This window comes from Carassius auratus, chromosome 25, assembly GCF_003368295.1.
Source record: "Carassius auratus strain Wakin chromosome 25, ASM336829v1, whole genome shotgun sequence".
In the NCBI taxonomy this organism is placed as follows: Eukaryota; Metazoa; Chordata; class Actinopteri; order Cypriniformes; family Cyprinidae; genus Carassius; species Carassius auratus.
The window spans coordinates 339,998-356,173 of record NC_039267.1 but is presented as its reverse complement, the minus strand read 5'-3'; the positions used below and the strand labels follow the sequence as shown (position 1 = coordinate 356,173).

Here is a 16,176-nt window from a genome sequence, read left to right as displayed (position 1 = left end):
ACATAATTAAAAATAAATTTATTGGCATGCTCGACGACGACAGTATTGTCATAAATATCTGAAGTGCTTTATTAAATTGCACTTTATTATTTGGAAGCAAATCAGACAGACGGAGGTCGGTTCACAAAAGATCGTAGAAATAGTCCAGTCCTTGTCCCAATTCCCACATGGAAATTCCTGTTCCCAGTTCATCTGCCAAGGCGATGCGAAGCTGGAGAAACTAGAGGAGAAAGATCAAGTCCCATAACTGGATAATACCCAGAAGCCCCTGTAATATTTTATATTGACCATCAGAATGTTACCTTTAAAGTGGGGAAGTAAACCACATGCTTCACTCCATTACTCCTGAAACACCAGACATACTATTACTGAAACACCAAAGTTTTTTAATGCAAGCTAATTTTGTTCATAACATTACAAACTTTGTGTACAGTAAGATGGTCTGTGTGTGTTTAACCTTTTATAATTGAAGAAATGTTCTCCAGTATTTTCGTCCCACTGCAGTTTGGGTTTCACTTCCTTCAGCAGTTCAACATATCTGAATGAAAACAAAGATTAAATGTGCTTCTGGAAGTCAATGACACTTCAACACCCTCATGGTCAACTTCAGACGTACATATTTAACAATTAAATTAAATTTTATATAAAACCGAAAATGTGAAAAAAAAAACTAATAAAACTAAAAATATTATATATATATATATATATATATATATATATATATATATATATATATATATATATATATATATATATAAATCTTAAGGAAAACTAAGGCAATTCATAGTTACATTTAAAAACAGCTAAAATGGATTTTCCAAGAGCAATATCTTTTGAGATAATTTGATAGTTACATTCAAAACTATATTATGGATGTTAAATTCTCTTTTTTTTTTCTGGTCAGAATATGAGTATGCAGGATATAATGTAGTAAACATCTTCACAAAATAAGACTATAATCCTACTATATTATTATTATTATTATCTATATACTATGTAAGTACATTTTATTGAAATATAAAAATAATATATAAGCAATTTAGATTTATCAGATTTAGTTGAACTGTTATTAAATATAGAAGTTTAATCATGTCAAGTCACCTTCATGTATATAGTGTTTTTAACAATACAGACTATGTGTGCGGAAATTATTAGGAAAACTAGTGTGCCAATAATGCAAAATGACAATAGTAAACACTCATTTTTCAGTTTAAATTTGCAGTTTATCACTGAATTCAGTGATATTAATAAGATTTTAAATTTGACTTAAGTTGGCATGGTAACCACTTTTTAAAATTGTGTATTTAATAAAATATTTTTATATAAATATTGTTATATTACAAAATATTTTAGATTTGATTTAAAAACATCAAATATATTTTTTTATACTTTAAAATAAATAATAAACATAAAAAAATAATTAGCAGAATTAATTTCATCTGAGAGTAATAATTTTTCTAAGTGAGTGTTGTATTGAATGAGGTGTGTACCTGCCGCCCAGAAGCGGCTCTGCTCCGCCGTGGCTGCTGAAGTCCAGTCCGTACAGGTTGATTCCCAGCAGGATCTTGTGTCTCCACTGGTTGTGAGGCGCGAGCTGCAGCACACACTCTCTGACCCAGGGCAGAGGAGCGCTCGGACCCGGCCTGAAACACAACAGCATCACAGCCAGAAGACTACTTCAGGAAAAAAACTGAGGGGGGTTTTCCATTAGCCAATGTTGAATTCTGAGTGGCGATGGCGAGTTAAACATGCAAAAATGCATCACCAGTTACGTATAATTAAAGATCAATAAACATCTGTCAAAGGACACTTTAAATAGGACGCATCGTATCAATATTAGCCAATTTGATCAGTTTTTTTTTCTTTTTCTAATTGTCTTATATTGGAAATTATGGAAGTTTATTTCCACCATGGGATAAAAAATAAAAACATAATTGCAATTTTGTTTTGTAGCTCAGTTTTTTTTTAAAGTTTGATATAAAATTTCAGTTCTGAGGGGGGAAAAAAATCAGAATTGTGTGATTGAAAAGCTGCAACTACATTTTTTATTTTATTTTATTACAAGCTGATTTCAGGTAGCATTTTTACTATTTTTTTTTTTTTACTTTTTGTCATGTGTTAAAGTTTCCGTACAAGTCAGAGATATTATAGTTAATTAAATATACAAAATTACTTGGTGGTGGGGTTAACTGGATTAAAATAAATAAATAAAATGTTTAATGTAGATGCCAAGGCAACATTTCTTATTTTAACTTGTACTAAAATAACTAAAACTGAAAAGTTAATAAAAACTATATATACACACATTTAAAATGATTTAAACTAAAACTTTTAAAAACTGTAAAAAAAAAAAAAGGGCAAATAATAGTTCAAAAACTATAACAGTAGCTGTATAGTTACGTAATATCAGTCATTAAATTACATGTAGGTCAAATTTTAGATTTTCTTATCATTTTAAGCTTAACATGATAAAATGTTTCTGCACGATTTTGAAACAGAAATCAATGAAAAGCAAAACATCTCTACTGGAATCATTGTGTGTGTGTGTGTGTGTGTGTTTGTCTGACCTGCCCGGTCCAGAGTAATCATACGTCATCAGACTGAACGCATCCACCACTGGAGCCAGTTTCTCAAAATCCTCCCGTCCAAACATGCCAGGCTGACCAGAGCTGAACACGACACAGCAATTATGCTCATGTTAACTAAATCAGTGCATCAGAAATACTGAGATGGAAAAAAAAAAAGAAATATAGTAATTTACCCCGGAGCTACTGGAGGAGGGATGACCAGCACACAGGTTAACTTCCCAGCCTTCAGAGTCTCACACAGGTGTGTGACCAGGTGCACCAGCTCTCTGTAACACACACACACACACAACACAGGACCCATATCAGAATATTTATCATATTCATCATCAGAATATAATCTATTTTAGAATCAATGAAGATGCCATAAAAATTAGGTTTGATCTGTTTTAGAAAATGTCAAGGTTTTCATAAACAAATACATTCTTAAATAAAAAACAAACACAAACGTACATACACACCTACACAATTCATTTCACTATATCTTTATTTCATTATTTGCATTAATTCAACTTTATTTTTATTTCAGTTTTACTCAGTTTAATAGTTGACGGGACAACAATTCTAATTTCCAACCAATATTTGTAGGTTTTGTATTCATATTTTCTTTTTTCTTTATTTCAATTATTAAAATATTTTTTATTAAAGTTCTAGACTAGTAAACAATACCAACACACACATTCTTACTCACTTTCTCTTATTTCCTCCAAGCTGACTCCATAACTCCAGTGTGTAACCATCAAACCCTTCAGCCTAACGAGAAAAATCACAGTCAGTCAAGGATTCTCGCCATGAGGAAAAGTTAATCAGATCAGATTAGCCAGCATACATGTATATTCTGGTTTCACAGAAGTGAAATCACACTGATTGAATACAGTACATGGCCTATAGTCAGGCTTTTGACTGAAGTCCCAAGAAGTAGAATATGGATCATAGTCAGGAAACAGACTGTAAAAATGATTATCTCAACATGACGTGAACACAGCATGTAAGTAAAGCACCTTTCCCACTTCCAGCACCTCTCGACCCAGCTCCTCTATCTCATCCTCACTGTCCAGAACGCTCATGTAGTCCTGATAGGACCATCCGTCAAACAACAGCCGAGGAACTGAGAGAGAAACCACATTGAGAACCTGAAGCTTTCAGCCAGATTAACTTCATGTCTTCCACAATCACATGAAATCCATACTCACGTATTTTGTTTTTTTTATTGGCCTTCCTCACGGCTTTGACCCAACCTGTGAAAAGACGAGCATCGTTAGTGCTTAAAGAAAGTCATTAGCCTTTTTTCTTCATAAAGCATCACTGTCTTACGAAGGAAGGGAAGTGATCAGACCTGGGTCATGGTCATGAAGACCGGTGATGTGGAAGCTCTCTGGTCCCCTGCGTCTGAGCTGAAGCCACACCGGAGACACCGACGTCAGCTTCGGACCAAACACCTTAGCCATGTCATATCCATGAGCGTTCCACTGAGAGATCAGACACAAAGATGAAGATGAAGAGATACATTTAATAGATATGATAGAACAACAGACAGAATGATAGAATGACAGACCGATAGAATGACAGACAGATAGAACAATAGATCAACCGATAGAACGTCAGACAGACAGATAGAACAACAGACAGAAAGAGCGACAGTCAGACAGACCGATAGAACGTCAGACAGAACGACAGACAGACCGACCGATAGAACGTCAGACCGAACGATAGAATGTCAGACAGACCGATAGAACGTCAGACAGACGGACAGACCAAACGATAGAACGTCAGACAGATAGAACAATAGATCAACACACAGACAGAACGACAGACAAATAGAGCAATAGAACAACAGATAGAATGATAGAACGACAGACAGATGGAACGACAGACAGACCAAACGATAGAATGTCAGACAGACCGATAGAACGTCAGACAGACAGATAGAACAACAGACCGAAAGAACGACAGTCAGACAGACCGATAGAACGTCAGACAGACAGACAGAACGACAGACAGACCGATAGAACGTCAGACAGACAGACAGACCGACCGATAGAACGTCAGACAGACCGATAGAACGTCAGACAGACAGACAGAACGACAGACAGACCGATAGAACGTCAGACAGACAGACAGAACGACAGACAGACCGATAGAACGTCAGACAGACAGACAGAACGACCGATAGAACGTCAGACAGACCGATAGAACGTCAGACAGACAGACAGACCGACCGATAGAACGTCAGACCGATAGAACGTAAGACAGACAGACAGACCGAACGATAGAACGTCAGACAGACCGATAGAACGTCAGACAGACAGAACAATAGATCAACAGACAGACAGAACGACAGACAAATAGAGCAATAGAACAACAGATAGAATGATAGAACGACAGACAGAACAACAGAGAACGATAGAACAACAGACCGATAGATAGATAGATAGATAGATAGATAGATAGAACAACAGAGAACAATAGAAAAACAGACAGATATAACGATAAAACAACAGACCAATAGAACAACAGACAGATAGAACTGCAGACAGATCGAACGATAGATAAATAGAATCATAGAACAACAGACAGATAGAACGATAGATAGTTTGACAGACGGACGGATGGATAGATAGACAGACAGATGCTGTGTGGCTCACAGGTGTGATGTATCCGAGCACAGCTCCTCGAAAGTGTCGTGTGGACACACACTGGGGACAGAACCTCTTCTCTTCTCGCACTATATCCCGCCACTGAAGCTCCGTCACCGCCAGACCGCGCTCCTGCACCGGACGATCCGCCGCTGTCGTCTACACAAACACACACACACACACACACTCAGTGTCAGCATGTCCAACAGACACCACTCACACGGATCAGGGCAGTCTCACCTCCGCCTCCTGGATCTTACTGGCTTTTTTGCCATCGGTCTTTGATAAAGTGCCTCTGACTGCAGGCAGCAGCAAACAGACGAGCAGAAGGGTCAAATCTACTCTCATTCTGAGGAGCAACAAACACGGATTACAATCAGAAATCATTTGATATCAACTCTGCACTATGGCGTTACCGCAGTATCAATGAAAGCACTGGTAACGTTACGTTTTTTCTAAATCGTCTGGATCTTTAATAATGCGAGTCTCAAATGCAGCATTAAATTCACGAGAGCTGTAGTTTTTATAAATTAAAAGGTGTCGATTTTATCTCACCCGATAGGTGTCTAATGTGCTTACTCCGCGATATAAATGTTCATGATCTTCCGCAGAGATGATGTGGACACTCAGGTTCGACAGACTGTTGTGTGCATTTACTGTCACGTGACCCAGAACTGCTGCCGTTTTCAAAATAAGAGTCTCTAACTAATTCTTTCCGATAAAGCTGAAAAAATTATTTCGTATCGTTTCTAAGAAAAGTACTAATGCATGTATAAAATATATAAATGCAAACATATTAAAAATGTTATATAATAAATTGTATATGAATAAAGTATGTTTATATGCAGATTAATTTTTTTATAATTATATAATAAAATAATCGAAAATATTAATAAATTAAAAATTGTAAAACACTAAACAAATCTATAAAATAATACAGGTAATACCACAAAAAACTGGAATCATCAAACAGCAAAGAAAACAGGCAGATTTACTAATCAAAATCAGTGTTTATTTTCTAATTCACATTATATGTATGAGCAAACAGAGAAACATAGGAGAAAAAAAAGAGATAAAAGTCAGATGAAAGAGAATGAGAGGGCTTTCAGTCCCTGCTAATAACACTAAAACAGCCTCGCTTGTCCTGCGATCCAGATTCAGCGGTGACTGAAGAAGCCCTGAGGATGATTGTACTTGAAGGGCTTCAGACGACTGGGACCCCTAAGAGAAAGAATAGAGATTTCACCTGAACACCGTATGTTTGTATCCACCAGAAAACAAGGAAATTATTTATAATATTAATTTACATTTAGTCATTAAAAGCAGATGCTTTTATCCAAAGTGACTTAGAGGACATTGGAAGCAATCAAAATCAACAGAAATAGCAATAATATGCAAGTTTTTGAGTTAGGCTAACTGAGATTATATAAAATTAATACAGATTGTAAGTATTGGAGGGTCAAGTCAACCAACAGATAAAAATAGAATTAGAATAAGAGTGCTAGAGTAAAGAGAGTCAAATAAAGATGGAAGATGTTTTTCGAAGATATTAATAATCTTGGTTAAATACAACTCAAAGTTATCATGATATCCAAATGTAAAGCTTATTTCTAGAAACAAGCATTGCTTAATGTGCAAAATGTACCAGTGCATATCATATAAAATGGCTATATTTTGTTTAAATAAAGATGTTATTTACGGTTCAGTTTCACTCAAAAATACACCACATTAAAGAAATAAAATGGGATACATTGTTAACTTCCAGCAAACAATCATCTTGACTCGTTCCTCTGTGTATTTGCAGCAGGTCTAGTGTGTTACCTGGCAGTACGCAAGCACATCTTCTCTCTGGGAAACTCCTTTGGTCCCTCAGAGCCGTCACACACTTGACTCTCCGTCTCCAGATACACATCCAGACACACGCACAAGCGCTGGATCTGATTGGTCAGGAGCTGGAGACCCGGACGTGGACCCTGCAGCTCGGCCCGGAACACGTTCACCTCGCTCTCCATCGCCTGATCACAAAACAAACACATCGTTTAGAAAACGATTTCACACTGAATTCCTGAGCAGCTCTGCACACGCTGCTGCGGGTGAGGCTCTTACCCGCAGGTTATCCTCAGTGCGCCCGCTGCGCTCTCCTTTCCAGTGCAGAGAGAGAGAGAAGAGGGGCATGACCTCTGGGTAACGTGGGTTCACCACCACAGCAGCCGACAGACGAGCTGAGAGAGAACCACAGTAAACAAAAACTTCTTTTGGATGCAATTAATCATTTGACACCACTAATCTGAATAAACATTATTTCGTTTTACTTTAAGTTTTAATAATTTGATGTGCTTTTGTCATTTTTATTTATTTATTTTTAATGTTTTATTCATCTTACATTTTTATTTCAGCTGTAGCTCTAGTGCTTCAACTCAGAAATATTTTATTTACATTTATTTTAATTTAGTTAACGGTGTTAATTTAATACAATAAATATATTAAATCTCAAAATCATGAGAAAATCGAATCGTGAAATCAAAATCATGCATCTATTCGTGAGTTGAGTGAATCATTACATCCCTAGTTTTAACAGATTTAGTTGTAGTTTTAGAAAAGTTTGTTAACAATAAAAACATTGCTCTGAAATATGTTCAAGACTTCGAGTAAATGAGATATGGATTTCAGATTCACTCGCCACCCTAAACATCACAAACACTGTGGATGGCCACTTTACATTTCGGTCGGATAGTCTCTTCCTCTCGAAGTGCGTGATTTTAGGCCACAATAAGCTAAAAATTCAAAGTGAAGATGTGGACAGTGAAGAGTCTGACACAAGAGCACAATTCCCACCTGTTCCTCTCTCCACAACCGCCATGAAGAACAGATCCGTCTCACACACCAGACCGGCCTTCAACACATGCTGCACGAAGCCCAGCTCCTGTTCAACAAGAACCAGACTCTGAGCCACTGATTTTCACTCAAGAAACCAAATTTGCACTCGGCTTGCCCACGATGTCAATGTGAGATGCTAAACATCCCCTGATTTGAAAGATTATTTCCAGACTGGAAGAAACGTACGGTGAATTCCTGGTAGCTCATCATGGTCCAGCGCGTGAGACCGGAAACCACTTTAGCAGGAAACAGATGCTGGCACTCGCTGGAGACGGGAATGATGCTGTGCTCTGGAACAGAACAAACCCACTGCATCGTTAACAAAAAAAAGACAGCAGCATTCAACAGCATCATGGTTCAATTATTATATTTATTAACGCTGCATTTATTTGACAGAAGATAAAAACTGTAATAATGTGACATTATAGAACCTCTTTCTATTTTAATATATTTTAAAATGTAATTTATTTCTGTGATCAAAGCTGTATTTTCCTCCAGTCTTCAGCGTCACAGGATCCTTCAGAAATTTGCTGCTCTAGAAACTTTCGCATTATTATTATATATTTTTATGTACCGTATTTTCTGGACTATAAGTCACACATTTTTCCATAGTTTGGCTGGTCCTGCGACTTAAAGTCAGGTGTGACTTATTTATCAAAATTAATTTGACATGAACCAAGAGAAATGAACCAACAGAAAACATTACTGTCTACAGCCACGAGAGGGCGCTCTATGCTGCTCAGTGCTCCTGTAGTCCACACTGAAGACATAGAGCGCCCTCTGGTGGCTGGAGACGGTAATGTTTTCTCTTGGGTCTTGGTTCTAAATAAATGGGACTTATTCTCCAGTACAACTTATATGTTTTTTTCCTCGTCATGACTTATTCTGGGACTGGTGCGACTTATACTCAGGTGCGACTTATAGTCTGAAAAATACGGTAGTGTACATATATAATAATGCACATTTATTGACGAAATACACATCTTCTGAATTTATCCTTAGGATATTTTGCTTTAAATATGGATTGTTGAATTTGTTGACATCGGCCAGTAAACAACCACCAGGCAAACTCCCAGAATTCCTCTAGACCCGCGTGACAAACAAATACACAGAAACCTCAGTAACTGCACACGGTGAACATCTGACTGTCTCATACCCAGCGAGCTGAACTGTTTGTGTAGGGCCAGTCGGGCCTGCAGTCTTCCTCGCAGCAGCTTCATGGTCCTCTCCATGTGACTGGCGCTCAGAGCGCTGCCGCTCAGCTCCGACTGAAACAAACACATCTCATGATGCTACAATACTGCCCGCTTTCCTCTGATGTCAATAATAAAGCTCATTTCAGACGACTTCTATATTTAAATATCTAGGGATCTATACAAGGAGTAACACTATTCATCTTTCAACAGATCTCCGTTACTTTCTGATTCATTAAGCTTAGCTAGAAATAAGTTTGACGCCTGATCACACTGAAAGAAAGTGACGTCCTTTCTCAGTATTTTTGTCTTGATTTCCAGTGTAAATGTCCAAAGACTCTTAAATCAAGATGTGTTATGAATCAAAATGACATTCTGTTGAAGAATTTGATCAAAATTACACTTATGATTCAAATAAAAAATATCTGCAAATGAACTTCATTTAAAGCCAACCAAGCTTTCATACCCCACAGACAGGTATTTGTTCTTGCTTTAAACATAAAACAAGATTTCATATCTTTATTTTGCAAGTTACTCTGCATCTCGATTTAAGGATGCTTAAATACTTGTAATAGAAAACAAAATTGAGGAAGTTATATGATTTTTGCAGTGCATACAACATTTAATGCCACAACTTGAATTAAGATGTTCTGCTTCAATCGAAGATCTTTTTAAGCTAAATATAATATCTAAAGCAACACACACCTGTGCACCATCAGATGAGAACTGCAGGCCACCCAGCTTCTGCACCCAAACATACGGATGTCCGAGATCTGACACATAATCTGCAAATGTAGTGATTCTGCACAGAAATGTACATTTTATTTTAGATTTATTTTAAAATACTTTTTTTCTTCACACATTCATAGTAGTATAATTTAAAACAATCACAATACCAACACATTTTTAAAGAAAAACATTTTTTTTTTTTAAATAGTTTAATAGTTATTATTTACAATTATTTAAAATTTTACATAATCATTGCATCTGGTACGCCACTTATAAGGCAGCCTCCTTAACGCACCCCTAAAATTCCAATGCAACTTTTTGGATTTCGAATATGGATTTTTTTTTTATTCTAAATTCGACCAATATTTAAAATTCACATTTTTTTTGACAGCCCTAGTATATACATTATATATAATGCAAATTATTAAAATTATATAAGCACTAAATTGGTCGCCTAATATCATTTAGTAAGTTTCTTCTTTTATGTCCGTATTACTCAATCTCTAGTGATATTAATACTAATAAATTAGAGACGTTAGCCTTACCCGACTTTATCAAACTGGTAGCGGTTGACAGGGTTGGGTGTCTCTTTTCCGTGATCAGATGCATAGAGACAGTTCAGCAGACTCTCCGAGTTCAGCAGCTCTCTGTGTCAGACATGTAAATGGTGTTAGACAACAAACCGCGCGGGATCACTGTGTAAGTCGAAGTAGGTTTGATTTTGGGGCTGCTGTACTGACCCAGCACTGACTGCTCCAGACAGATCCACAGCGGTGGAAACTTTGGTCTTCACAGTCAGAATGTTGAGATTCATGAGATAACAGAAAAACAGATGCAGGATGCTGCCGTCTGGAGAGAGATCGTACAATTAGTGTGGTTAAAAATTAATAACTACAGTAAAACTTAAGCTAATTAAAGCAGCAAACCAGCATATTAGACTGATTTCTGAAGATCATGGAATGATGCTGAAAATTCAGCTGCGCATCACAGGAATAAATTACGTTTTAAAATATATTCAAATTAGTGCTCAACCACGATTAATCGCATCCAAAATAAAAGTTTTTGTTTACAAAACGTGTGTGTGTACTGTGTGTAATTATTATGTATATATAAATACACAAACATGCATGTATATATTTAAGAAATATGTTATGTTTGTATCTTAAATATATTTATAGTATAAATGATATTCATAAAAAAATGTAAACGTAAATATTGTCAAAAATATATACTGTATGTGAGTGTATTTATACATTGTACACATTTATGCAAACAAAAACCTTTATTTTGGATGCGATTAATCGTTTGACGTTAACTAAAAAAATAAAATAAATTCCACACACCTTTACACTTAAGGTCCACGCAGAGCGAGAGAGGGTGGCGTCTCAGCATCTCTTTACGCTTGTCCTCCAACTGAATGCCGACAGTGGCTCGCCGGCGCTTCTGCACAGAAAGAGATCAAAAATGAGTGTATCAGCACACAGACTACAAGATAATGAACTGGAGGAGAAGATACAAGAATCAGACCGTGTTCTGTTGCTCTTCTTCAGCGTCTGAATCACTTTCATCATCTGAGACAAAAACACGAAGTATAAGACCCCATTGATCACACACACACCTTTATCTCTTAAAGCAGAAAACAGAGGTACCTTGCGAGTCCTCCGGTCGTCTGGAGAGAGCTTTGGCCTCATCCACATCTCCGGTGATGTTCACAGACAGGGTTTTGTCTGAAACGCATAATTGCATGATCTCATAAACCAGGATTCATCAGAAACGCGAGGTCTTATAGGGGCGCAGCTGAAAGTCTTACCACAAGCCTGTCCGTACGCAGCTGCCTGGACCATCAGCACGTACAGAGCGGGTGGCAGGTGACGGGCGACCTCTGCCTGCTTCTGCATTTGCTCGAACGGCATCGACAGATACTCCTGCACTGGGATAGACGCCTAGGAGAAAGAGAGGGAAAAATCCAGGTATTTTCAACAGCAATAATATTTCAATGTTTTTTATTCAAATGAACGCAGCCCTGGTGAGAATTGGAACTTTCAAAAACATTTAAAAATCCTAAACATTCCAAACTTTTTACTGGTATTGTATATACACCAAACTAGGGTTTCACCTGCATGATGTTATGCAGTCCAGGTTGAAGGCTGCTGAGATATTCTCTCTTCTGCTCAATGGCTTTCTGGATCTTCTCCTTTCTAGCCAGAGACATCTTGTACTGCTCCGCCAGCCTGCATCATGGGACAACATCATCTTATCAACTGGTCAGGAGTTAGAGGTTTTAGAGCTTTATGGAGGGTGGGGTGTTACCTCTTCCTCTGCTCCAGTTCCCAGTCCAGGCGGGCGAGCGTGAGCTGGTGCTGGTCATCACGAGTGACATGAGGTCGTGAAATCTCAGCCGGAGCCTCCTGAAAAAACTCCTCTTCACTGACCAACTCGATCTCCTCATGCTGAGACCTGAAACAAAGATCAAGAATAATGCAATGGTATTCTAGCAGATTAAATATCTCAAAGTTAGTTGTTTTTTTATTAATCAATTAATTAATTAACGGGTGGATTAATAAATTTTTATTGTGTTTATTTTTTTTTCAATAAATGATTAAATGCATTAGTTAATAAATAATTGCATACTGCCCAAATATTAAATATTTTTAGTGCTGAGCATGATTAGAAAAAGATTTATACACTAGAAATGTTTATTTTCAGGACATTGCAAGGCTTGGAAATGCACTGTAAAACTCACTTGAACTCGAGACATTTGCTGATCTCTTTCTGCAGGTGCATGACCTCATACAACAGATTCTGCAGCTGCAAATGAAGAACATCCACTCGCTGCTTCGCCTGCGGACAGAGGATTATTATTATTATTTGTATGTTAAAAAGAAATCTGGACACAAATTCAAATAAAGCACTAGGCATTGCATGTATCCAAGGCACGAAATACAAATTTGCATATGCAGAATTGTCAAGTGTTGTTATTGTTAACTAGGAAGACTAAAATTTTTCTAGTTGTTTTAATTTAATTGTTAACTGAAATAAAAATCTAATTGTTATACTAAAAAACATTTTTTTTAAATTACATTAAAAAAACGAATAAAAATTACAAGTGTCAAATGACAAAAACTAAATATGCATTATAACATGATTTCCTAATAAACTAAAATAACTAGAATTTCTAAAATTCTAGAAGATTAAATATTTTTAAAGCCAAGCATGACAAAAAAAAAAGCAAGAAAGATTGTAGCATACTATTGCTTTATGTAGTATTTTAACAAGTGTGCATACTTGAGTGTGAAGTACACTAGTGTTCCATTCAGACGTGTGTGTTTACCTCATGTGTCTGATCTCTGCCCTTCTTCAGCCGCATGTGCGCCAGGCGGTTGAGTTTCTTCAGAGTGATGAAATGAATGCTGCACTGTCGGTGTCTCTCCTCGATCTCTACACTCTAGGATGTATAACGCAAACGTCAGCTTCATTCATTCAGTCATTCACTTCCGGTTTTTGACACATGGTAAAAGTGAAACTCACTCCGACTTTGGCGCCACCGGATTTCAGCTCCTGTATTTCTGCCATCAGTTTGGCCAGATCGGCACACGTGTCTTTATACAGCATGTAGTCCTGCTGCGGGTCCCTGTCCTCCAGCTCCACCTCCTCATTATACACACGGACATCCTGAGGAACACACACACACGATGAGTGACCAAACACACACACACACAACCCTGCCTAACAGCTGTGAGCTAGCAACCCAAGAACAATACTTTCTAACGGAATGAGATTACAAAACCGTGAGATGTGACCCTCCTCACCCAAAAGTGCAACAGAAAAGGTGCGGACAGCTGAACAGGAAATCCATAATTGTACTTATTTATGATTTAATGGGATCCAAAATTATTTTTAATTTATGTTAAATTACACAGCTCACTGGAATAATTGATTGTGATTTGGCAATCACAGCTAATATTTTTTAACAATTATTATTATTTGTATATTTTATATAAATGAATGAATATTCTATATTTTAAAACACTTGAAATAATTATGATTTTTGCCATTGTTATTAATAATAATAATATTAATTGTTATTTGTTATAATTATGTTGACTTTTCACCATTTTGAATTTTATATTTATATTTTATTGATACAAAGCAATATTACAAGCTAAAATTGTTTATTACTAATTATATTATTATTGTTAATTACTATATCTTATGTTACATAAATCAGTATTGCATATTTAAGATAAGTATTTTTGTTGTAATGATGCTAAACTATATACATATTATGACAATTATGCAAAACATAAATCAATAGTTACAATTATTTATTACATTTATATGGTGGCTGGATGGCTAAATTGTGTTAACACACAGAGTCCAGAAATACTTTTCTGAGTATTATCCTTTTTAAGTTTCAAGCAGAATATAATTTTTATATTCTACACTATGCCTTGCAATTTGTAAGTATATTGTGATTTTTATTCATATTGCTTGCTTGATAAGTGTTCATTCTTGACCCTTCAGCTGTCAGAGAGAAAGAGAGAGAGAGAGATCTCACAGGAACCTGATTCTTTGCTGTAATCAGCTTCCTCTGTCCAATAAGACGAGGTCCGGCTGGATGCGTGACCTACAGTACACACGCCACATGAGTCTCACATCCACATATCTGCTCACTGAAACTCATCTGAACACAACTCATGAAAGACAGACATCTGAAGCCTGAATGAGTGGATGATGCTGGATGGTACCTCCACCTGCCTCAACCTGACCTTCCTGAACTCGACCTGTGACCTGACTGACCTCAGCTGCACACGGACATCAATTATTAGAAGAGAAGAATGACTGAGGGTTAATGGACGGGTCTGTTACAGTCACATCACACACAAGCGGTTTATCTCCTCGGTGTGTTTCGGATCAGAGCTGCTCACCTGATCTCCTTCCGCTCGACCTCGCTTGGTCTCTGGAGTTCCTGCTTCATTTCGGATGAACTTCGGCTTTCTCTTCTTCACAGCGTCGGAGGACATGACTGAAATATCAAAGATCTCAGAATGATCATAAATCAAATCAGACGACCTGTTTTAAAATTATATTGCACTTTTGTCTATATGGATTTATTTCATTGTATTTTTAACAGTCTCTAATCTCCCCCAACTTTTCTCTCCTCTGACAAAAAAAAAAAGCTGTTACATATTACTCACATCATAACATTTTATAAACAAGAATTGAAAATGAAGAGTTAATTTCTAAGATACTAATTATTTACACACACATTTTTTTTTACAAGTTCACTGTTTTTTTAAATAAATAATTTAAAGCTAAAAAGAAATGTTTAAAAAAAATTATAGAAACGTCAAAACATAGATTACTATCATGATATTTTGTGAACAAGAAAGGAAATTTACGAATTCATTCATAAATTAACTGACTCATTACTTAACACACAGTTAAGTAATATAAATGTATTTATAAATTAGCTTTTTCTTACTAGATTGCCTATAAATAATATATATTTAAATAATAATAAAATAATATAATTTAAAGCTAAATATAAAAAAAACATCAAAAATGTCGAAACTAAAACTTTTTTTTAAAATGAAAATATAGAAATTAAAAGGTAATTCAAAATATTAATAGCATGCAAACATATAAATAATGCTAAAATAACAAATTTTCCTTGAGTAAGAAGTCCAATGTGTTTTAAATATCAAATAGACCGTACGTTTCATAATTCAAAATTAGTTTGGTAACGTTAAACTGTGCTACCAGGTTAGCTTCTCGTTAAAGTAACGGGAGCTTGATTTAAACACACGATATGCATCATGCTGGGTTTAAATAAGACGCACCGATAAACATGAAAGCATAAAATCTCACCTTTTAACAGCTTATATCCAATTTAGGAATATGAATATGAATTTAATCATTAGAAAGTCGTATTCAAACAGCAGGCGTGAGCACAGCAGAGTGCAGGAAGAAACAACAGACAGCACTTCCGCTTCCGCTTTACACAATAAAATATCTCTCAAGACGACATGAAGGTTCGAGCGAATATATCAATACTTTATAAAAATTATATTTTATACACATTTTACATGTAATTTAATTTAAACTGCCAATTTTAATTTCATACAATTAGTTTTTTTTAATGCTTGGCTATTT

The 16,176-nt window shown here is 36.2% G+C and overlaps 2 protein-coding genes across 3 annotated transcripts; both read right to left on the bottom strand.

Annotated features, from left to right (window-relative positions):
* Positions 1-3: 3 nt before the first annotated feature.
* LOC113042882 (chitinase domain-containing protein 1) lies at positions 4-5,918 on the bottom strand. Its single transcript, XM_026201881.1, has 13 exons — positions 5,777-5,918; positions 5,462-5,570; positions 5,231-5,380; positions 3,922-4,054; positions 3,779-3,823; positions 3,587-3,693; positions 3,277-3,338; positions 2,762-2,854; positions 2,568-2,669; positions 1,491-1,643; positions 458-538; positions 303-345; positions 4-220 (listed from the first exon to the last, which is right to left on the bottom strand). The coding sequence occupies exons 2-13, from the start codon at positions 5,567-5,569 to the stop codon at positions 122-124; spliced, it is 1,176 nt and encodes a 391-aa protein (XP_026057666.1). The 5' UTR covers position 5,570; positions 5,777-5,918; the 3' UTR covers positions 4-121.
* Positions 5,919-6,211: 293 nt separating this feature from the next.
* LOC113042881 (THO complex subunit 5 homolog) lies at positions 6,212-16,032 on the bottom strand. Of its 2 annotated transcripts, XM_026201879.1 has the most exons (21): positions 15,892-16,032; positions 14,949-15,046; positions 14,585-14,647; positions 13,549-13,692; positions 13,352-13,465; positions 12,764-12,861; positions 12,331-12,477; positions 12,137-12,251; positions 11,831-11,963; positions 11,670-11,747; positions 11,548-11,591; positions 11,364-11,463; positions 10,761-10,869; positions 10,566-10,667; positions 9,997-10,093; positions 9,255-9,366; positions 8,285-8,388; positions 8,057-8,144; positions 7,328-7,443; positions 7,043-7,236; positions 6,212-6,442 (listed from the first exon to the last, which is right to left on the bottom strand). In XM_026201879.1, the coding sequence occupies exons 2-21, from the start codon at positions 15,042-15,044 to the stop codon at positions 6,379-6,381; spliced, it is 2,118 nt and encodes a 705-aa protein (XP_026057664.1). In that variant the 5' UTR covers positions 15,045-15,046; positions 15,892-16,032; the 3' UTR covers positions 6,212-6,378. The 2 variants fall into 2 exon arrangements, with proteins under 2 accessions (XP_026057664.1, XP_026057665.1); XM_026201880.1 differs by lacking the exon at positions 14,585-14,647.
* Positions 16,033-16,176: the final 144 nt, after the last annotated feature.